The sequence below is a fragment of the Euprymna scolopes genome, chromosome 10 (assembly GCF_053919585.1).
Source record: "Euprymna scolopes isolate OS-2025 chromosome 10, ASM5391958v1, whole genome shotgun sequence".
Taxonomy (NCBI): domain Eukaryota; kingdom Metazoa; phylum Mollusca; class Cephalopoda; order Sepiida; family Sepiolidae; genus Euprymna; species Euprymna scolopes.
Window position 1 is genome coordinate 111,977,416 of NC_136491.1, and position 22,961 is coordinate 112,000,376.

The window sequence follows — 22,961 nt, forward strand, 5'->3', positions numbered from 1 at the left end:
AACCAGTAAAGATTACCATTAAATTTAAATGTAACAACAAAAATCTAGAATAGAAATAGTTATTTTTTGGTTTCAGGAAAAAGGGAAACTAGTCGCTAAAATTATTTAGAGTGAAAAAGAGTTTCGGCACTATTCTAAAACAGGTTAGTGTTACTTAAAGCATTTTAAAGCCCCCTCCCCCTCCTCATCTGCGCACTAACAAATGAGACTAAAAACAATTTGTAAATTGTAATCATTACTATGCGCAACAAATTATATTGGTTATAGTCAGGAACGTGTAGAAAAGGGGGGGTGGGGTGCTAGGGGTGCCCAAGCACCTGCCCCTTTTACTCTTGTTTTAAAAGTGCCCTTTTAAGAGGATTGTATTTTAGACCTGTGCCCCATCAAGTAGAATGGACTTTATGTGCATTACTATATTTTTGCCGTTTTTTGTTTTTTTTCTTCACTTGAGCACCTGCTCTGAAAAAGTTCTCTGCACATCACTGGTTATAGTCAAGATTGTTTACTCTTTTTCCCTTCCAATATCTGCTGTCCATTTGGTTGGATAATCAAACAAAGAAAGCCATTAACATGGGGAAATGGGGAGGGGGACTTTCTGGTTATATAAGAAAGATAATCATCTATTATATAAAGGAAACGTGTATGTGAGTGTTTTTATGTCTACTAAAACTTTTGTCAGCTGCATCCGACCAGGTTGAAACCAGTACTATCTACAAGATCAATGCTTTGGATGCATAATATGCGAAAATAAGAAAAAAGATTAATTCTATGGCAGTCAACTGGACCACTTTTTGGAAGGTGGTAATTTTTCGCCTCACAAGTCACGCACAGGTAATTTACTAAAACTATGTTTAAAAATTTTATTTTGCAACATCATGATGTCATAAGCACCGGTGACTGTGTTGGCAAATGCATTTGCCAGTAACTTTCTTCCTTCTTTTTCTCTTTCACGTTTCATGTTTGAGCTTTGCTGCCACGGTTCATTTTCTATTTTTTTCTTTTTGATCACACAGGCACTTGCTGCTATATTGATTGAAAGAAAAGTTGTTTTGATTCATTTATTTTTTTTTAGGACGGGGGGAGGGTTCCAGCGCACGGGCAACAAAAAATGCTCAATATCCGAAGAATAGCTTATCTTCCTAGCCTTCTACTGAAATATATGGTGGGGAGGTTGTTATGTACTCCTTTTCTTGGACGATTACATTTTCTTGTTTGTATTCGTCTTATTTTGAAAACTGTTGTGGGAGTATGAATGAAAGTGCTCAATATTCTTTGTATAGCAAGTGTGTCCAAACCAAACATCATGTCAACCCGGGCAACGTTGGGTATCCATACTAGTCTATTATATAAAGGGCAAATGTCTGTGTGTGTGTTTGTATATCTGCTAAAAACTTTTGTCATGCACAGCGTACATGCACGAACATGGCATTGTTAGAAAGAGCGATTTCTGACAAAAAATATTGAATTGGAAAAAAATCGTCCATTATTTTGTGTAGAAATATCATTTTCTTTGAAGAGGTGGGATTGGATAAAAACCTTCCTTTTGAATAATTTGTAAACCACACATGTGCGAATCGTAGAGACCTTTCATTTTAAATAGCTGAATTTGCGATGTTATAGCATCTGCATGGTCGTGGGCACATCAATAAGAGCGTTCGGTTATTGACTTCAGTTATGCAAGTTCGTGCCCAGCATGTCATTTTTTCCCCCTTCTTTTTGCTTACAAAGTTTTGTTTTGGTTTCACTTTTGGCTGATGACACTCGAGTCCAGTTTTTAAAAATTTCTTTTATTAAGCCCCTCTCTGCCCCCGTTGTCATAATTTTTTTTTTTAAAAGTGATCTCTCAGACAAAAAAAAAAAAAATCGGAAAATTAGAAAAAATTCATCCATTATTTAGTTTAGAAATATTGTTTTGTTTGAAGGGAGGTTTGCAAATCATGAATGTGTTAATAGTCGTCATTTTCTTCCGTTCTAAATAGTAAAATTTAGATGCTAAAACATTTGCGTAATCGTGGGCACATCGGTAAAACTGTTCTGTCACTAATTTCAGTTATGCGAGTTCATGCCTAGCATGCGTCATTCATCTTTTTTTTAACGACCAGGCAACACTGTTGTCACAATTTTTTTTTTATGACCGGACAACCCCCCCCCTTCCACCCCCCGTTGTCACAAATATTTTTTTTTTTTTACCACCAGACAACCATTAGGCCAGTTAATTTTTATGGGTATTCAGGTCTTTATTCAGTATTGTTTTCACTGGTCGCCATGTTTGTTTCTGCACATGCACATCCATTTTTTTACGTGACAAAACTAGAATGTTTTAAAAAAAAAAAAAACTTTGAAAAATTCATCTGGACAAAACCTTTGTAAATGTCAGGTGATGAAACTTGAAGATAACCATAAATATGTACATAAAATAATCAGAAAAAGCGATGTTCAAAAAAGGTTAAACTGTTTAAAAAAAAAAAAGTTAAATTCACAAAATTTGGTCCCAAAACATTGAGTGGTTTTAAAATGGGTGATCAATTTACTAGAATGTTGCATTAGAAACTGAGCACAGATTTTTAAATATTGACTTTTTCCTATTTTTTCTTTCTTTTTTAAATCTGGTAGACAGTGTCTGGGCCTGGATGTGATAGACTGATTGGGAGAACTACCATTGCTAAAGGCCAGATGAAGTTTGGCAATCAGAGTGCATCAAGAATGACAAGTGCAACCAGAAGAAATACCATTCAATCGTCAAAACCCAGGCCATGTCTGATTGAAGAGGAGGACTTTCAGGCCTACTTTGATAGTGATAAATGGACGGTAGAGTGGTGATGGATCAGAGAACCACCTGTGCTAACAAATCAGATTAGCTACTAGAAAAGCAGGCTAACTGGAGATAAAGGGTCGCAGTTTGAGAACGAATATTGATACCGTGGTCAGGGAAGATCGAAGGAATTTTGCCACACACGGTCGTGGTCCAACCTATTAAGAAAGTTAGGCTGGTGTTGGATTTCCAGGAATTAAACAAGTATGTAGCTTGTCACACAAAAGATGGAGTGAAGAAGTCATGAGCAATTTGAGGAGAATGGAATGGGCAACTTAAATCATGTACCTAAATTCAGCCTACTTCCAAATTCATGTAAACAAAAAGCTATGGCAGTATCAATTGATTGAGTATAAAGGGAAAGTTTATTGTTCGACCAGATTAGGATTTGGACTGAATTTCAAACCGAAAGTCATGACAGCAGTTTTTAAGATTATGTTGGCCAAAGATGATATGGTGAAGAGAGGCACCTGCTGTTACATTGATGATGTACTGGTGAATGAAACCGAGGTGACTGAGGAGAGGGTGAGAGATCATGTCAGAACATGGATTGATGGCAAAACCGTCCGATTCATTGGAAAACTGTATGGCTTTGGAATTAAAACTATAGCGCAATAAGGCAGGAAAGTTGATGTTTAGATGAGGAAACGAGATCCCCGAAGCCAAGGATAGCCTGACCAAGAGAGCTTTTCTCTGCATGTGGAAAGTTGGTTGGCCATTAACCTGTAGTTGGATGGTTGCGAACTGCGTGCAGTTTTATTAAAAGGCAGATGGGTACAGACAGTTGGGAGGATGCAACTGATCAAGAAGTGCAGCTCATAATACAAGAAATCATTGCAGAAGTGAAAAAAAAAGATGGACCCTGTAAAAGGAGAATGGCATATAAAAATGAGCCATGAAGGGGGAATATTTAGTGATGCTAGCAGCCTGGCATTATGGGTATTATGGAAATAGAAGCGACTGTTGAAGATGCTGCTTGGCTACAAAAAAAAAAGGATGATAGCACCCATATCAATGTTGCAGAACTCGATGTTATGATGAAGGGCATCAATCTGGCTTTAAAATGGGGGCTACAGATAGTGAACGTTAGGACAGACTCCACAACAGTAGCATCATGGATTAAATCGGAGGTGTCTGGTGATAAGAGGATCAAGACAAAAGGAGCAGCGGAGATGCTTATTAAGCGTCAACTTGGAGCTCTTGGAGACTGGATCCAAGAATTCGGACTGAAGGTAACTGTACTCTTGGTTCCATCACAGAAAAATAAAACAGACGGGCTGACCAGAGTGAAGAAAGCCTGGCTAAAGAAAGAGAAAGACATGGCTCTGGTGTGTTGTGCAGTAGAGCATCTAAAAGACCTGCATAAGTATCATTTTGGAAAGAAATGGACTTTATACTTAGCAAGAAAAGTGAATTCACACATCACTATGCAAGATGTCCAAGAGGTGGCACAATGCAGGGAATGTCAATCAATTGACCCTGTGCCAGCTAGACGTGAAAAAGGAGAATTGCATGCTGAAGAAAATTGGTGGCGACTGAGTTGATATCACACATTATCAACATGAACCGTATTTAACTATGATTGACTGTGGGCCTGGGAGAGTAGCGATATGGCGGAAAATCCAAAATGAAATGGCAGAAGAGGTGAAGAGAATTGTTGAGGTGTTTATGGAAAGAGGGTCAGTAGAAGAGGTCTTGGTGGATAACAATATGTCTTTCTGCTCGGAAGGTTTTAGAGACTTATGTGCAAAGTGGAATGCTATATTTTAGAGCTGCATATCACCCGTGGTAATGGAATTATGGAGAGGCACTATCACACTATAAAAACTGTGGCATCGAGAAGCCAAATTTCGCCCCAAGAAGCCGTATTTTAGTATAATATGGCACTGAAGAGTAGCCAAGATGAAAAGTCAGTGCCATACCGATCTATTTTTACATATGAATGGCAACCTCCATTGGTTGTAAAAGAGAGAGTGGAACAGGCACATGCAGAATTCACAGTTGGTGAAGATGTGTGGGTGAAACCACCCAACTCTCATTGCACAACCCGCTGGGGAAGAGGTACTGTAACTGAAGTCCAAAAGCAAAGTGGCAGTTAATGGAATGCCACATCACATCTTGGACACACGGAGAGTTTCCTTGCCAGCAGAGGAAGAGGAGTTCCTGAAGAAGAACCTATACGACTTGCAATACGAATGAAGATGCCCAGCGTGGATGGCAGACTATGAGACCAATTATTGATCTTAAAGATCAAGTTTAAAAAATAGTGCAAACTTGACCTCATACAATGTGCCGTATGTTTCAGGGAAGGGATGAAAAAAAAAAAAAAACACACTGACCGCTCTTGCTATTTATGGACTGATGGTCATGTGAGGTAACAGAAGTTGGGGGAAATATGCAAATGAGATGCAGTCGGTTTTTCAAATAAAAAGCCTGTGTGTCAGAGAGTGAGGGTCTGTCTCTTTTGCAAAAGTTTCTGACAGATGTGCACTGGGGTTTGATACTGAGAATTGTGAGGAGGAGAGCATAACAGTTGGAAATTCTTTCTTTGGACTATACTTTCTAATATTACCAACATATTTAACTGCATTTTGCTTGGTTTTTCTCCATTATTTATATAGTTGGCAGCTGCTGTGATTTATTCATGGACGTGCATAATTCAAAAGTTACTTTGAAGCCTTGGTGCTTCTGCATTTATGAATTTGCGATTTCCATAAAGTTACTTGGGTGTGCCTGGCAGATGACGGGAATAACTGGAAACAGTCAGATGAGCCTTATTATTAAAACACAAATTGTTACCCCCCCCCTCACAATGTTAAAAATGGCGACGACCACTGAAATTCATTAATACATTGGAAAAAATGTTTTACTATCCAGAAAACTACTTTTAGACTGTTTCTGGTTCTTCCTGTCATTTGTCGAGTAACATGATGGAAATTGTGGGTTCGTAAATGCAGAACTACTGAAGCCTTTAAATTGTTATCAAATCTGAATTGTTTCGGTTTCATAACCATAGAAAACAATGAAGAATATCGGTGGCCATCTTGTTGGCTAACAACTCGCAAAAAAGGGATATTGAAGATAAAACAAGTAGGTAGAAAAGTAACTTACTAATTATGGTAAAATTTATTTTATTTATTTATTTTCTTTTACTCTTTTCGTTTGTTAGCTTCACTGCACAAGCCACACATTGGTCACTATTGTTTTGATGTCTATACTGCAAAATGCTCAACGCCCTTTTAGATGAAAGCAATTTTTATTTATGTTCCAATCCAGAGTGCTCCTTTTGGGGAGCTGGATTTTTCCCCACATTAAAAACTGATAGTACAGAATTTAAACCAAATCATTTTTGTTTTACTCTAACCCTAAACTAAAGGTGCTTGTGCAGTTTACGAATCGTGCTATTTTTAGTCATTTTTACGGTATCTTTTGTTTATTGAATAAGTGTAAATACAGAATAGTTATTAAAGACCACCTTCCAATGTTGAAGAATGACTTTCTAAATAATAAGCTAATTATTTCAGCACGGTCCGTTCTGCACTAGGTGTATCAGAAAGTGGCCATTAAAAATAATCAGAACTTTAATAATTCAACTTATAATTTTTCGAAGCTTATAACTACTTGAAAAATATAATTCAAACCCTAATTTGTTTTTCAATTTTTAAAAAATAACAGGTTTAATAGCAAATTATGCAATATTTGTTTTTTTAAAGCGCTTTTCTTTAAAAAAAATAAAGAAAATCAACATATTTTGACTTGCTTATAAATATATGTATATATATAAATGCCAAAAAATCACTTTAAAAAATATACTATTAAATGGGTAGTTCCATTCTTCATTGTTAAGAATTTATCCATATTTATATTTTAAATTCCATGTATGTTTTTTTTAAATAAAAGGATTTTTTAAAGTGAGGGTCGTAGAAAATCGCATTTTCGCAATGTGTTTTGCGCGAAGCTGTAAAGAGCTGCTGCTGCTGCTAAAATGAAATTTATGAAATATGGATTCGTCCAAGGGACATAAATAATGTCTTTTTTATTGCGTGTGTTAACCAAAATTAGTATTTTTCATCCTCCGTAGTTAAAAAGGAAACGCACATTCACTTATAGAACAAAAATTCCCCTAGAACAAAAAATCCGCTTCATCGATTTTTTTTTTGGGGGGGGGGGGTTCTTTTAATGAAATACACGAGTTTTTGATTGATATATTTTAATACTTCTTTATCGACTAATTTTTTTTCTTTTTTTAAATATCTAAAAAAAAAAAAAAAAAAAAAAAAAGAAAACATTCAATGAAATAGAAAGATTTGCCCTCAGCGTCTGGTATTTACTTGACGATGTAAGCATAACATGAGCTTTCATTAAAAAAAATAAATAAATAAAAAATCAACGTGGTTTAAAAAAAAAAAAAAGATGTTACGCTTTGAACTTTACAGGTAAATTTCCAAAAAACTATTCTTTTTTTTTTGTTTTAAAGTAGAATATTTTCTTTATTGATCTTTTATCTTCAATTTGTGATATATAAAACTTTGGCACATTAATTATTAAAATTTTAATAGACATTTCAAAATGGGGGGGGGAATTTGGAAAAAAAAAAAAACATTTCTCTAAAATATTATATTTGGTTTATTGGAAAGAGCATAAAATTTCACATTGACCCTGAAAATATCGTAAAAATTGAACCAATAGAAAAATTGATAGATTTTTTAAGTTTAAAAATTAAAAAATATTTAACTCGTAAAATTCTATTGATTTTATTACGTAAAAAAAAAAAAAAAAAAAAAAAAAAAAAAAAAATGGCTGCTTGAAGGCACGCCGGCATTTTGTAAACACTGTTTTAAAAAATAAAAATTAATATTTCTATTATTTTTTAAACAACTTTAATAGTTTATTTGGAAGTATATTCCATACAGAAAATAAACAACCCACGTTAAAGAGAAATTACGAGTTTTTTTTTTTTTAAATATTTTCGCAGTTTTCTGTTAGGGGTGTCAAAAATTCCTCCAAATTTCTGATACACCTCTGCAGTCTGCACAAGTACCGAAAATTCATCAAGTAAAACAACTGCTATTGTATCTTTAATAATAATAATAATAAAGGTCTATCGTTATCGACTCAAATAACATGCTAGCCATTACAGTGTTCACAATCTTCAAGGTGTTCACATCTAGAGAAATGCCATTTCCCCAATTTTCCATAAAAATTACTTCCATCTAGAAATAATTTTCTACTCGATGAATTTTCGTAATTTTTTAATATATTACTATTTTCGACATGACAATTAAGTAAGTACTGTTGTTTTTGTTTAAAATATTTTTAAAAAATCGATTTGTCGACTATCTTAACAAGTACCCAGAATAGTTACAAGCACCCTTTTCTTCCCATGTTAAGAAAGGATTTCTAAACAACGTGATTATTTTAGCACGGTACAATAAGTGCACAAGTATCGTTCAATCTTTACTACAGGCGATAACTAAGAATGACATGGTTAACATTTCTAGCGTTCGAAATTCCGTCCAGTCCAAACTTCCCAAGTTCGAAATAAAGCGAGTCTGAAGAAGTCCGGATGGTCGGACAAAGCGTTATAAATATAGCAACCAAAATAGTCGGAATAATCCAATGCTTTTATGGTTATTTTTCTTTAATTGTTAAAATAATTTCTATATTATTAAGATTAATAAGTACGAAAAACAGATACAATATGGATGAGGAAAGATAATAAAAAAAAAAAAAAAATGAAAGATTAATGTAAACACATCACTTCTAAGATTTACAATTCAATAATATATAAAACACACGGTATAAATAACAAGTTGAATTACTATTAAATAAGTAGGACTTAGCAAATAAAAATATCAAATAGTATATAATATGAATATATTTAAGTTGTATATAAAAAAAAGTACTTCTTCAAAAAAATAATAATAAGATACGTAAGTTTAAGTCGCCATAATTCCAGATGAGGTCATCAATTGAGTGGCAATACTGGGTGTGACACTTTATTTGTCAACCATTCTTACCTCTTCAGCAGCTTGAAGATCATCCATCTTAGGTAACTGATGGTCCCAAACAATTTAAAGGCGTTTCTTTTCTTTCCCAATAAGTGAATAGTAAATGACAGAAGTAAATGTAAGCTTTGTGACGATGTAATAAGCTCAAACGCCAAGCAACGAATTCTCGTTTCCTCTACTACAGCTCTCGCGATCGCGAGATCGAAGCTAGGCAACAAAGGGGAGATCACTCTCGTCTCACAGTCATCAAGAAAAAGAGCTTCCATAGTTACCAAATAAATAAATAAAATAGAAATGGCGAGAGCATACAAACAAACAAGAATGAAACTAGAAGTAGAGGCGGCCGATTTAAATTTTTAAAAGAATTTTATAAGGTAATAAACGCGCATGAAAAGAGAACAATTGTGAATAAAAATCGGCGCTTCTATACTATTTCGGAAGAAATTCTGTAGTCGATAAATGGAGTTTTCAGGTTTCAACTGATTTTTTTTTGTCAATTCTCATAAGTTACAATGGTAGCTTCCAAATTATGCAGTCGGAATTATCTGAATATTACTGAATTATTTATATAAAAAATTTACTTTAATCATGGTAGCAGATGAAAAATTGCTGCCATCTTGTTTAAATCGAAACGGAAATTACCTCCCTGTCAAACTATCCCGTGTCTTATGATTGTTTTCATCAAATTCTATTTTTATTTTCTTTAATAATTTTCTACATTATCGATTTTCGTAATTTTTGGATATAATCATATTAAAAATACGAGGAATACGTAGATACCATTGTTTTCATGTGAAATTCAGTATTATGATTTCCGAAATTTCACCCCAATAGCGTAGAAACGCCAAAAAATCAATAAAAAATTGCGATTTGAAACGTTATTCAATCTTTCTATCTGTCTCTCTACATCTATCTATCTATCTATCTATCTATCTATCTATCTATCTATCTATCTAACTATATATATATATATATATATATATATATATATATATAGAGAGAGAGAGAGAGAGAGAGAGAGAGAGAGAGATAAGAAATTAAATCACTTAATGCCCCTCTCTCTCTCTCTCTCTCTCTCTCTCTCTCTCTCTCTCTCTCTCTCTCTAAGTGAAATTTATATTATTCTCACCATATACACCCATGAGTAAAAAAAAAAAAAAAAAAAAAATGGGATAAGAGTGAAAGAAGGAAGAAATCGATTTTTCCATGAATTTTTTGACTTACAAGCAGATTTTTGATATTTTAAGAAAAGAATGTGAAAACATCTTTTTCTGTAGTGAAACGAATTGGTCAAAGGTTCGAAGTCGAATGCTTGGTAAAAGGGAAATCTGAATCTGGTTGCCCTAAAGCATTCACTTTGAAGGACGACCACAAGCTTAAATTAACTGTTTTGAAGGATTGAAAGAAAACTTATGTTGACCATAGCAAAGAATTCAAAATAGGGGCTGGAAATTCTCTTTCTAGATATACAATATCTAGACGAATGAAAGAAATGTGATTTTCTTCTAAAAGGTGTGCAAAGAAGCCATTTTTATCTAAGAAGAACATCAATGATAGAAAGAGATTTTTCTCGTATTATGGCAAGAAAGATACAGACTGGTTCAGGAATGTTTTCTGGTCAGATGAATCAAGATTGTCTTGTTATTGATGCTCCCGATGCTCCCGAATGGTGCAATCGAAGAACTGGAGAAAGATTTTCACCAAGTTGCATAAAAACGACAGTTAAACACGAGAATAGAGAGATAATGGTCTGGGGAACTTTTACTGCAGCAGGAGTTGGGGAACTTATTAGATGTGAGAAGTCAATCAATGCAAAGGAATATATTTGAATATTAGAAACAGGACTGTTACCAAGTATCCAGAAGCTGGGAATATCGCTGAACATTATTTTTCAACACGATAATGCCCCTGCACACATTGCTAAAGTCACAAAAAAAATGGTTTTCTGATAATTCAATTAATGTGATATTTTGGCCTGGTCAAAGCCCCGATTTAAACCCAATCGAGAATGTTTGGTCCATAATATCTTGTGCATTGGATGGAAGAACCTTTTCGAACAATGACAAACTGTGGGAAGATGTGCAAAGTGAATGGAATAGCATCTCTTCTTCAGTGTTTCACTTTTGTTGAGAGCATGTCTAAAAGAATTGATCTTTTAAAGAAATCAAAAGGGAATGCGATTCCATCCTAAGCATTTATTAAAGTAAATGTCTTGTTCAGTGTGATTAGTCTCATTTAAGTTTCCTTGTTCAATTGTTCTTTGTTCAATATAGCTTTTAGTGCAATAAAATGTTTAAAATTTGTTTGGTCCATTTTTTTTGCTCCCGAGTGTGTGTGTATATATATATATATATATATATATATATATATATATATATATATATATATGAAATTATGTGTGTGTGTGTATATTTCCCTACCAAACTAATTTGTCAATTTTCAGTCTACAGACTCGAGATTAGATATAAGGGGGTATTGAGATTTGGGAAAATCTTTTTAATCGGTTTTCAGCCAGAAATTTGTCTGTCAAGGGGTCAAAGTTCAACGATTTGACCCTTGAAAGCTCTACCAAACTCCTCCGCCAATTTTGGGTCTAAACACTTGAAATTTTAGATGTAGGTTACTTGGACATGGATCAAACTTTTTAATTTTATTTGAGCCCAAAACCATAAATGTTAAGTGCTAAAAATTGGGCTCAAAGTTTTAAAATATTGACCTCTGCGGTCTCTATCAAATTACTCAGTTTTGGTTTAAACATTTAAAATTTTACATAAAGCGTATTCAGCAATAGGGCAATTTTTTAAATCGGTTTTTGGCCTAAAATTTGGCTGCCAAGGGGTCAAAGTTAAAAAGATTTTACCTTTGCGGTTTCTAGCAAACTATTAAGCCAATTTTTGGGTCTAAACTTTTGAAATTTTACATAAAAGGTATTCAGACATGCAGCAAGCTTTTTAATCAGTTTTTGACAAAAATTTGGCTGCCAAGAGGTTAAAGTTGAAAGAGTTGACCTTTGCAGACTCTACCCAACTCCTCCGCCAATTTTGGGTCTAAACACTTGAAATTTTCGTTGTAGGTTACCTGGACATAAAAAATATAATAATAATAATAATAATACATATGCACATAAAGTTATGAACAGTACATAGAGCCCAAGCAAAGCCAGTATATATATAATTATGTTATTAAAGAGTAAATCTTTTAACAAAGCATAACTTATCAAGATAAGACAAGCTCAACACTATCAAGGGGAGCAGAAAACAATAATATTAAATGAAAAATGAGGAACAAATTTATATATAACTTAATTTATTCTCAGAAAAATAAAGAAAATTTCCCCTTAATTTTTCCTCATTGTTCTGATGATATAATAAAGTTATATATAGCTTTTAGTCATCTTTCATTTAATATTATTGTTTATATATATATATATATATATATATATATATATATATATTGTGATACATTTATTAAAATGTATAATTTATTATTTCATTGATTTTTAGCCGAGAGGAGATATATTTTCAGTATATTTTACTTACTGTATCATTTTTTGGCGCCAAAAGGATCCATTCTCGTCTGCTCGTTCACATTTTCTAAACAAAACAAGAAAAAAGGGGAGGAGGAGGCCTGCGAACAAGAGGAGAAGGAAGAGACAGAGATACCTTGAACGAAGGGTGGAAGAGGAAAGAGAAAAGAAAGCTCATGGACGAGAAAGAGAGGAGAGAGAAAAGATAGAGAGAACTAAACCGTATATATAGAGAGATAAACTGTATAGAGAAAGAGAGAGATAGACCGTATAGAGAAAGAGGGGACTGAAAAACGTTGTCAACAGGCAGTGGAGCTTCGTGCTTCAAAGCGACAAGACATAAGTCAGCGAAGGTCGGGGTGGCAAAGCTGGCGAAAGGCGACAGCAGCATGGTAGCAGTGTCGCGGAGGTAAATATCAACGACATAAGCCGATGTTGGCGGCGACGGTAAAGATCTGTTTTGATCAGCGGTCAAAGTTAGAATATTAACTGAAGAAAAGAATGAACCCAGTGAAGGAAGGATCAATGGAGCAGTGAAATTTTTACTATAAATCAAGGGTTTCGATAAGCTTCAGAAACAAATACTTGGAGCAATTAACATGCACGCACGTAATGAAACATAAATAATCCGAAGGACAAAAATATGAAAATTAACCTGCGCGCATAATCAAATATAAACAATTTACAGGAAAGAAATACATATAAAAAAAGGAGACAAAAGAAAGGTCACATTTCAAAGGACATTAAGTGAGTTTTTCAACCAAAACTTTCATTTCTTCAACATCTCTCTCTTACCCTTAGAACCTGTATCTAATTGAGCAGACGATTTCTTGTTTTATGTGAACATTGACTGTTGATATATTTTTCTCTTGGTAGAATTTGAATCATTAAATCATTCCATTTTGTTAGACATATTTAATTTTCTTTTCTTTTCTTGAATTTTATTTATTTTTTATATAAATAAAAGTTTGTTAATTTTTCGACGATACTTGTCCTCGTTATTTCTTATGTGATTTCGTTGTCCAGTACATTTCATTTTGTTGTTGTCCCATTCCCATAACAATGCATTATCAAGGAACCTGGGAAACTTTATTTTTTTTATATATTTCGTTACGTCACCTATCTCTACCATCCCCAGTAGGGCTGGGATACGTTGTAACAATATATATATATATATATATATATATATATATATATATATATATATATATATATATATATACTAGCAGTTCAATCTGGCTTTGCTCGAGTCCTATATACTGTTCATAACTTTAAATGCGTTGACTTAAAATATCATTAATCTGCACATGCATGAAATTAATTTAATTTAACCGCAGTTAATTGCAGTAAATAGATAATTCTGATCAAGCAAATAACAGATTTATAAAACTGTACAATTTGTGATAAGAAAGGTATATTTCTCAGTTTATTAATTGATAAATTTAATAACGATCAGTTGAATTTTTTAATTAACTGGTTTGAGTATAAATTTATTTATGAAATACCACTTAACTACAGTAAATAGATAATTCTAATTGAGTAAATAAGTTTTAGAAAATTGTACAATTTTATTTATACATTTCTTCTAATTCATTCTTGTAATTATATTATCCAGATTAATAATAATAATAATAATAATGATAATAATAATAATGATAATAATAATAATAATAATAATAATAATGATAATAATAATAATAATGATAATAATAATAATGATAATGATAATAATAATAATAATAATAATAATAATAATGATAATAATAATAATGATAATAATAATAATAATAATAATGATAATAATAATAATAATGATAATAATAATAATAATGATAATAATAATGATAATAATAATAATAATAATAATGATGATGATGATGATAATAATAATAATAATAATAATAATAATAATAATAATAATAATAATTCTGATTTCGTTTATCAACGTCTCTCTGGAAAGAGATGATATTCATTTCCAGAGGATTTCCCTCAATCCCGGCTCCAAACCAGGAGCTTCAAAGATCAAGGGGTTTTCTAAGGATGTTGGTGGTACCTACAATAGCAGAGGTCTAAAGGCCACCTAAAACATTGGGGATTTGTAATTTTTTCAATTTTCCATCCAGATGACTTGATACTACTCCTACTGTACCAACTACGACTGGGATTATTTGTGTTTTAACCCCATGTATACGCCTTATCTCCAAGGTCAATGGAACATAATTGCCACACTTCTCGTTCTCCTTCTCTCTTACATTCCTGTCCCATGGTACTGAAAAGTCTACACTCTGCCAGTTTTTTGAGACTTTGTCAATGACGACCAAATCCGGACGATTATGTTCCAATTGCTTGATCATCATGACTCTTTTGTCCCACCATACCTCTACCTTGCCATCCTCACTTGTTCTCACTTCATCGGGCACCTACTCAAACCATTTTCCAGCACACTTCACCCCAACCCTCTTACACACCTCCCAATATATCCGGAGTTCCATGCAATTGTGTCTTTTGCGGTACTCTCTCTGGGCCAATCCACTACATTCTGCTGCAAAGTGTGCAATTGACTCTGAGGTCTTACCACAAATCTGGCATTCTGCAGCAACTTCCTCTCCTGGAACCATTTTTTGAACAATCGTGTTCCTAATACCTGCTCTTGTGCTGCACAAACAAAAGCTTCAGTACTCTTAGCCAGATACCCAGCTCTAAGCCATTGCCATAATCTTTCATCAGCCACTTCTGCTATATCCTGGAAGAACCTTCCACGCATTTTCTTCCTAGCGAGTTCCTCTGCCCTTTCTCTGTCCATATGTTTCACATAGTCAGCCTTGGTCTCACATACCTCCACTTCATTGGCCATAACCATAAGCATCCACTCCTCACTTCTAACCACATGCTCCTTCGGTTCTAACACAATCTTTTACACTTTTCAATCCTCTCCCACCGTCTTTCCTCTTTTGATACAGCCTTGCTACGCTACTTCAAATGTGAAATATACCAAACATTGCTAAAACTTTTCTTGTTTTGATATCCATAGCATGCAACTCCTTGTCAGACCATTCTAAAATTCTCATACTGTATTTCAAAACACTGACTGCCCATGCAGTCACTGTTTTCATTAGGTTTCCTCCATACAGTTTCGACTTTGTAATTAGTTTCACTCTTCTAAGATACTCTTTCCTGACTTTCTCCTTCATTTCTCTGTTCATGATGCCTACACCCTCCAACACTCCCAAACACTTATACCCTGTATCTTCTATTTCTTTCATGATTTCTCCATTTGGCAGCACTATTCCATTCAAATGAACCTTTGCTCCTCTTTTCATCACCAGCACTGCACCTTCACTAATCCCAAACTCCATCCCAATGTCTTCTGAGTACGTCCCCACAATTCTACCAATCTCTCCATTTCCTTTTCATTTCTACCGAATATTTTCAAATCATCCATAAGCAGTAGATGGTTGAGGCGTCTGCTACCAGATCCAAAGTTATACCCCAGTTTTTCTCTCTTCAAGAGGATGCTCAGTGGCATCATTATCATTACAAAAAGAAGTGGAGATAACGAATCTCCTTGAAATATTCCACGTTTAATGCCAACCTGTCCCATCACCTCTCTGTTTGCTGTCAGCACCATTTAACATTGAGCCATACTTCTCCAAAAGCCCTACGACATTCTCAGGAACCTTCATCATCAATAGTGTTTCACATATCCATGAATGAGAAAACGATAATGATGATGATGACGGTAATGATGTGTATAATGATGGTGGTGATGATGGTGGTGATAATGATGGAAAGAAAGAGCATTGTTAAGAAAAGTTGTTATGGTATCAATTTAATACATGCACACACTTATTTGAATATTGATGAAGAAGAAATCTATTTTCTTTCGTGATAATTTCTGTTGAAATAAACGGCCATTAAAAAAAAAAAAGTAGCTGAAAACGTGATGTTCCAAACTAAAGATATCTAAAAAAAATATCAGAAATGGCGATTTAATAAGTTCATCTGAATAGACCACTCCTGTTAGGAAAAGCAGTTAACCAAATTCTGAGTGGTCAAAATTTATTATTGGGTCACTCGAAATATAGGTCAGATATTATGAGTTTTTATAAGTAAAAACAAGATGGAGGATACAAAGTCAATTTATTATTATTGTCAGGGGAATTTGATCACCTCAAAAAGATAACCAAATTATTTATTTTTTTACTCATATGAAATGGCCCATTGGAAAAACTCTTGATTATGCAAATGAACCAAAAACAGGAGGAGCCCTCTCATGTGAGTGATGGTGAATCTGTTGCCAAGGTTGGACCAATGAAAGGTGAAGGCAGTGAACCCTTCTGTTGAGAGTGGCAGTCAGAGATTGTAGGAAGAAGAAGAAAAGGAAAATTTTTTTAGAGCTTGAGAATTTCAAAAACTGCCTGAGATTGGTTTTCTTTGAATTGTGAAATGAAATTCTGGGAATCAGAGGCGGGATTAAGTCCACCTGATTCTCAATATAATGACTCGAGGACACAATCTGCTAGCCGCCTGGGGCTTTCACACCAGTCAGAGTGGAACCCCTGACTTAAGACACACTCTGCTCCAAGCTACTGAATCTATACTGTGCAGTGACAAGCCCCTGAACTTAGGGTTATTCGCCATAACTGTACTAATGGAAGCCGCCAGTCCTCGAATATTTGCATCTTGAGTTAGAGACTTATAAATGATCAGAGCTTTGTAACTTTCATTGAATAATTATTTTTTTGTTTATAAGAAAAATGACCACTGGTTTTTCTTTATTTGTTGATTACCTGTCGAATTGAAGGTGCAGTTGATTTCAGATCTACCTTGACGACCAGATGATGAAGACACAGAGTGTGTTGAGAAGAGATCTCAGCACTAAGTCGAAGCGACATACAGCTGGCTGAAGTAAACAGTGTTGCCACACAGACTTAGGGTCGTGCACATTTTGTGCATTTTTCGAGCATTTGAGCGGTATTTTCCAGTGACCAGTAAGAGTCTGGTCACTCTTAAAGGGTTCACCACTAGACAGAGTTAAAAGTGTAGCCACTGGAACTTGGGGTTAGTTCACGTTTTCTTATCTGTGTCAACTGTCTCTGTGCTACAATTAAAACAACAAAATACTGATATTTCAACTACCTCCATGCTACAATTCTGTCGGATAGGTTCATAAGAGTAGTGGTTGATAAGCAGAAATCAGAAGCTCACAGTATTAATGCTGGAGTCCCTCAGAGGTCCATCCTGGGCCCAACTTTCTTCCTGATCTGCATCTTCCAAATAACATCCTAAGATCATTCATTGACATTTATGCTGACGACACTACCATCTATGGCAACACATCAAAGACCATAAATGACCAAGTTCTCTCTGACTCTCTCTCCTCTGATCTTGAGCACGTGGTACAATGGGGAAAGCAGTGGCTGGTTACTTTTAATGCATCTAAAACCAAGCTCCTATCTTTATATCATCACCGCTCTGTTCCCCATCTGGCATCAATTGAAATGAACGGCTCTCGTCTTGGTGAGGCTTCATGTTTTGACAAGCTTCTGGGCTTGACGTTTACTCCTGATCTGAAATGGAACACATATATCAAATCTGTTGCCAAGGTTGCTGAAAAAATGGTAGGATCCTTCTACTGCTCCAGTAGATATCTCATCTCCTGATGCAATTCTCTACTTATATAAAAGCCAAGTACGGCGAATGATGGAGTACTGTTGCCACATCTAGGCAGGAGCTTCTAGAAGCAGTTTATTCTGCCTTGACAGAGTTCAAAATAGAATTTGTAGCTTAGTGAGGGATGCCTTTTTCTCTTTCCTGCAACCTCTTTCCCATAGAAGAGATGTTACGAGCCTGTCTCTGCTTTATCGATATTTTCATAGCAAGTGCTCGTCTGAGCTTCAATCTATGGTCCTCTCTTACCAAACTTTCACGAAAAACACTCGTCTAGCCAAAACCACTATCAATAATTTCACCCACTCTTTATCTGTGCCTAAACCTAAACGTAGCTTATGCTTCTTTTTGCACGCTTGCCAAACTCTCTTCTGTTTGCCTACTTTTCAGCTGACTACAATTTGATTGTCTTCAAGTCCAACGTAAACGATTTCTTGATGAACCGTACCTCTAAATAATCCAATTTATAAAATTTTCACTACTTATGTTTACTACGCTATAATACCATTGACTAATGTATCCCCATTGACCCTTATCCTCGAGTGGCCTCCGTGCCTTGATAAGTGGTGATTCCTATGTAAAAAAAATTAAAACAACAAAATACTGATATTTCAACTGCCTCTATGTTACAATTAAACAACAAAAACTGATATTTCAACTGCCCCTATGCTACAATTGAACAGCAAAATACTGATATTTAACCGCCCCTATGTTACAATAACAAAATACTGATATTTCAACCGCCCCGATGCTACAATTGAAAACAGCAAAATACTGATATTTAACAGCCCCTATGTTACATTTGAACCTACATGTTTATCGCAAGTATTGCGATTAATTTTACTAATACAACTGCTACGAAGTACTACAGAAAAAGAAGAAAAGAAAAAGTAAAATAGAAAAAGAAAAAAACTTTCATAGTAACCAGCGGGTCGGTACGTCACTAACGAATGTCCCGTTGGGTTGCTAAGGGTCGGGTCATCATCAAAGCATTAATAATATTTCTTTTCTTAAAAAAAAATCTGTCGTCCTTTTTAGTAAAACAACTTTAAGTAATCGATACAAATCACTGTTGTAAGGTCGATATTTCTTTTAACGACGGAGTTTTATCAATCACCCTTTTCGATTTCATTCGTCAATTTGTTGACGGCAGATTTCTTTTTTGTTAATACACTTTATTCAAAAAAAAAAAAAAAAACTAAACAAACAAAAATCAAAACAAAAACAAAACAACAAATAACAAAAATACGACGCGTGTAATGATAAAGGTAAGTTTCTTCTTTTCTTTTTTTTTTTCGTGGTGCGTAGAATAATTGATTATTATTACTCACTAGTTTTCACACAGGCTATCATCAAAGAATTCTCTTTGAAAACAACCTGTGATGTTCCCTGGAGTCTGAGTGGCAACACATCTCCCCAGTTTTTCAGTACTCACTGCCTCTTTCACTTTTGCAAATTAGTTTGTGTTATCGCAATAGCCGTGTACCATTGATTTCTCGTTGGTAGTGAACATTGGTCATCACTGAGATTTGGGTGGCAATAAGCATTTCTAAGGTTCCAGTCCTCTTCACACTCATCCAGTGGAGGTCTGGTTAGTGCTCTCTCTCCTCAGTCTTTTCTATCCTCCTTCACCCTCCTCACTTATTTGGTGTGGTACCAGTTTATGGTGATACTAAGAAGAAAAAAAGGAGGGGGCGAGGGCGCAGGGTGGTGTTAACTTACATTTCTGCAGTTTCAGTTTTCATGATTCCATGTGATGTTTCTTTGTGTTTTACATCTGTAGCAGTTTCTATATATCAGGCTAGCACCTTTAGCCAATGTGTGTTAATCTCCACATTCAAGGGGTTTCCTTAATATTTCTGCAACTTTCATTATTGTCATTCGTTGTATCTTATCAACCATCCCTCTGATTCCAATCTCACTCATTCTTTTTTATTTTTATTTTTTTAAAAAAGTTTTTCGGTATTGTTCCTAATTATTATTATTATTATTATTATTATTTACTCACTTGGAGTTTTCACACAAGTCATCGGCAGTGATTGCTCATTGACAATAATAACCAGTGGTGTTCCCTGGAGTTTGAATGACAACAAGTCTCCCTAATTTCCATTCAGGTACCAGACAAGTGATTTTTTTTTCTATGACTCCACTTGAATTCAGTAGTCTTACACAAAACTAAATATAGTTTAACTATTGGATGTATATTATTACCAACTATTTTCCTTCCCTTTTTTTTTTTTTCAAACAACTCTTTACGAGTTTGGTTGAGTCTTATTTAAAGTCAAATAAAATGTTGACATCACTCTCAAACAATTTATTTTTTTACTTAAAATATGGTTTAGTTTGGTTTGGTTTGGTCTGGTTGTTTTGCTTTACGCAGGCCTGGATTAACTATTAAACAAATAAGCTTGTACTTACGGCATCAAAGGAAGGAGAGAGGGGCATCACAGACATTTTCATAGCTGAATTTTCAATGATGTCTCAGTGTTTAATGAAATAATTCGAATTGGCCAGTTTTGTTTTATTTCAATGCATAACATTTTGTGTGGTTTATTAATTATTATTTTTTTAATTTTCTTATTGGTTTGTTCAAGCTGGGGATGAAGCATCCTACCGGATGCCAAACATCCATCCGCTAACTCCGATATTCCAACTGAAAGATATTTTTAGGATTCCAACCATTCATTTAAGTGTACTTGTTTGAATCTCTCTTGCACTTGGTTCACTGGGTATATTTGCCAGGTACTTTTTGAAATTCTTTTTCATGAGTCCAGTTGCTCCTGTAGTAACCGGAATGATAGAGATGTTAAGATTCCAGTTTCTTTTTATGTCACACATAAGACCTTTGGTATTTTGTTATCTTTTCTCTTTCAGCTCTGTTTAACTTAGCATCACTGGGGACATCACTATGTCAGGTTTTATTCTTTTTTACAGATCGTCTAGTGGAGATATTTACACACTCTATTGTAGCTATCCACAGCAGAACCTTACAGTTGGATGTCGGGTCGCTTATATTTTCTACTTCTGTGTGGCAGAATCTGCACTTGCTGTCATTGATTAGACCACTCAGTTTTTTTTTTTTTAAAGCATTGGTCATCAAGCTTTGATCTTAGACAACCATTATAATTCTCTCTTGATCGTAGTACCTATTTACAATGCCTCCCCACGGGACAGAGTTAGACACCAGTGTCGTTTTTTAACGTGGAGAAAAGGTACAAAAATAAAAAATTGTCTGCTCCTCCACCAAAAGAGAACAAGAAATGGAAGTGCAGCATCTGAAGAACAGATGGTATTTATTTGCTCCCCCACCGAGCAAATTAGGCACAAAGCCAATTTTTAATGTGAGGAGTGAAGGGAGGGGGAAGGGAAAAAGGGGACCAGCTCCCGAGAGGTGGGAAATGGGAGCTGGTTAAAGGTCAGGCATGTGGGGTTGCCCCCACATCTGGTCTTTGCTAGTCATAGCTAGTCATAGCTTGCAGTATCTGCCAGAACAGATGGTATTTATTTGCTCCCCCACTGAGCAAATTAGGCACAAGGCCGTTTTTAATGTGAGGTAAAAACCAGCTCCCCAAAAAGGGGGCACTCTGGTTACCAAAAATAATAATTGTCCCAGTATAGAGGGTTTCCCCTCCATTGACTGGTACAAATTATCTTAAGTGCAGCATCTGCCGGAACAGATGGTATTTATTTGCTCCCCCACTGAGCAAATTAGGCACAAGGCCGTTTTTAATGTGAGGTAAAAACCAGCTCCCCTAAAAGGGGTCACTCTGGTTACCAAAAATAATAATTGTCCCAGTATAGAGGGTTTCCCCTCCATTGACTGGTACAAATTATCTTAAGTGCAGTATCTGTCGGAACAGATACTACACTTTGATCTTGCCCAAAAGGCTCTCTTGATGGTAGTAAAGCGATCCTCTTTTCAGTCAGTCTGGGTGAATTCATCCACAAAATACTTGACATGCTGTTGGTATTTTCTGGATGAATTCCCCCAGGACTCTGAAGATTTGGACAAAGACTTTGCAGTAAAAAAAAAACCAGAAAACTTTCAAATGTAAGTAAAAGTTGTTTATTTATTCATTATTATTATTATTATTATTATTATTATTATTATTATTATTATTATTGGTTCACATGGAGCTTTCACACAAGTCATCAAAGATCTGATTGGAAACCTGTGGTGTTCTCTGGAATCTGAGTGACAACAAGTCTCCCCAGACATCCAGCTCTTTCCACCTCCTTCGATAGCATTTGCAAATAAATTTGCATCATCGCAACAGCCCTTTACCATTGATTTCTCGCTGGCAGTGGCTATTAGTCTATACTGGAATTTGAATGGCACTAAGCCTCCCCAAAGTTCCAGTTCTCTTCGCGCTTGTCCAGCGGAGGTCTGATCCGCACTCTCTCCTCGGTTTTTCCATCCTCCTTGACCCTTTTCGGCTCTTTGGTATCACTTTTTGGGGGGGGCAGTGATGAGACAATGGGTGGAGATGCGTGATGGGTGTGTAGAACTTGTAGATATGCAGCTTCAGTGTTCTTCATTCCCTGTAACGCTTCTTCATTAGTCGTATTTTTGCAGCCATTCCTTTGATTCCTTTGATTCCAATTTCTGCCATTCTTTATTATTATTATTATTTGTAGAATTTAAGTAAAAGTTTGTTTTTTTCTTACTGGTAGTTTTGATTCATTTCGATTGATAATATCTTGTATGATTTTATCGTGCTTATATTTTGAATGACACCTACAGGACACCAAAGTCTTGTGCTTAGGGCCTCTAAAAGGCATGATCTGGCTATGGCTTTATGGCATATCAACCCTTTTGGGATTATTTAATGCTGAATCCAATAATTTTTTTTTGAATTTAACGCTTTAAGTTTTTTATATTTTCAAATAACTTATTCATGATGTTTGGTTTTATTGTTTTGTTTGGCAGCATCACGACACT

General features: G+C 35.0%; 2 protein-coding genes across 2 annotated transcripts in view; one reads left to right on the forward strand and one right to left on the reverse strand.

Moving 5' to 3' along the window:
* Window positions 1-9,062, reverse strand: part of LOC145286211 (dynein light chain Tctex-type 1-like) — a 42,741-nt gene extending 33,679 nt beyond the window's left edge. Inside the window, exon 1 of the mRNA XM_080135012.1 lies at window positions 8,833-9,062. Within this exon, the coding sequence (XP_079991138.1) occupies window positions 8,833-8,859 (27 nt within the window). The 5' untranslated portion in view covers window positions 8,860-9,062. The remainder of the gene's footprint in view (window positions 1-8,832) is intronic.
* Window positions 9,063-18,918: 9,856 nt separating this feature from the next.
* LOC145286212 (uncharacterized) overlaps window positions 18,919-22,961 on the forward strand; it is a 101,433-nt gene continuing 97,390 nt past the window's right edge. Inside the window, exon 1 of the mRNA XM_080135013.1 lies at window positions 18,919-19,287. The gene's annotated coding sequence lies outside the window, so the exon portion shown is untranslated. The remainder of the gene's footprint in view (window positions 19,288-22,961) is intronic.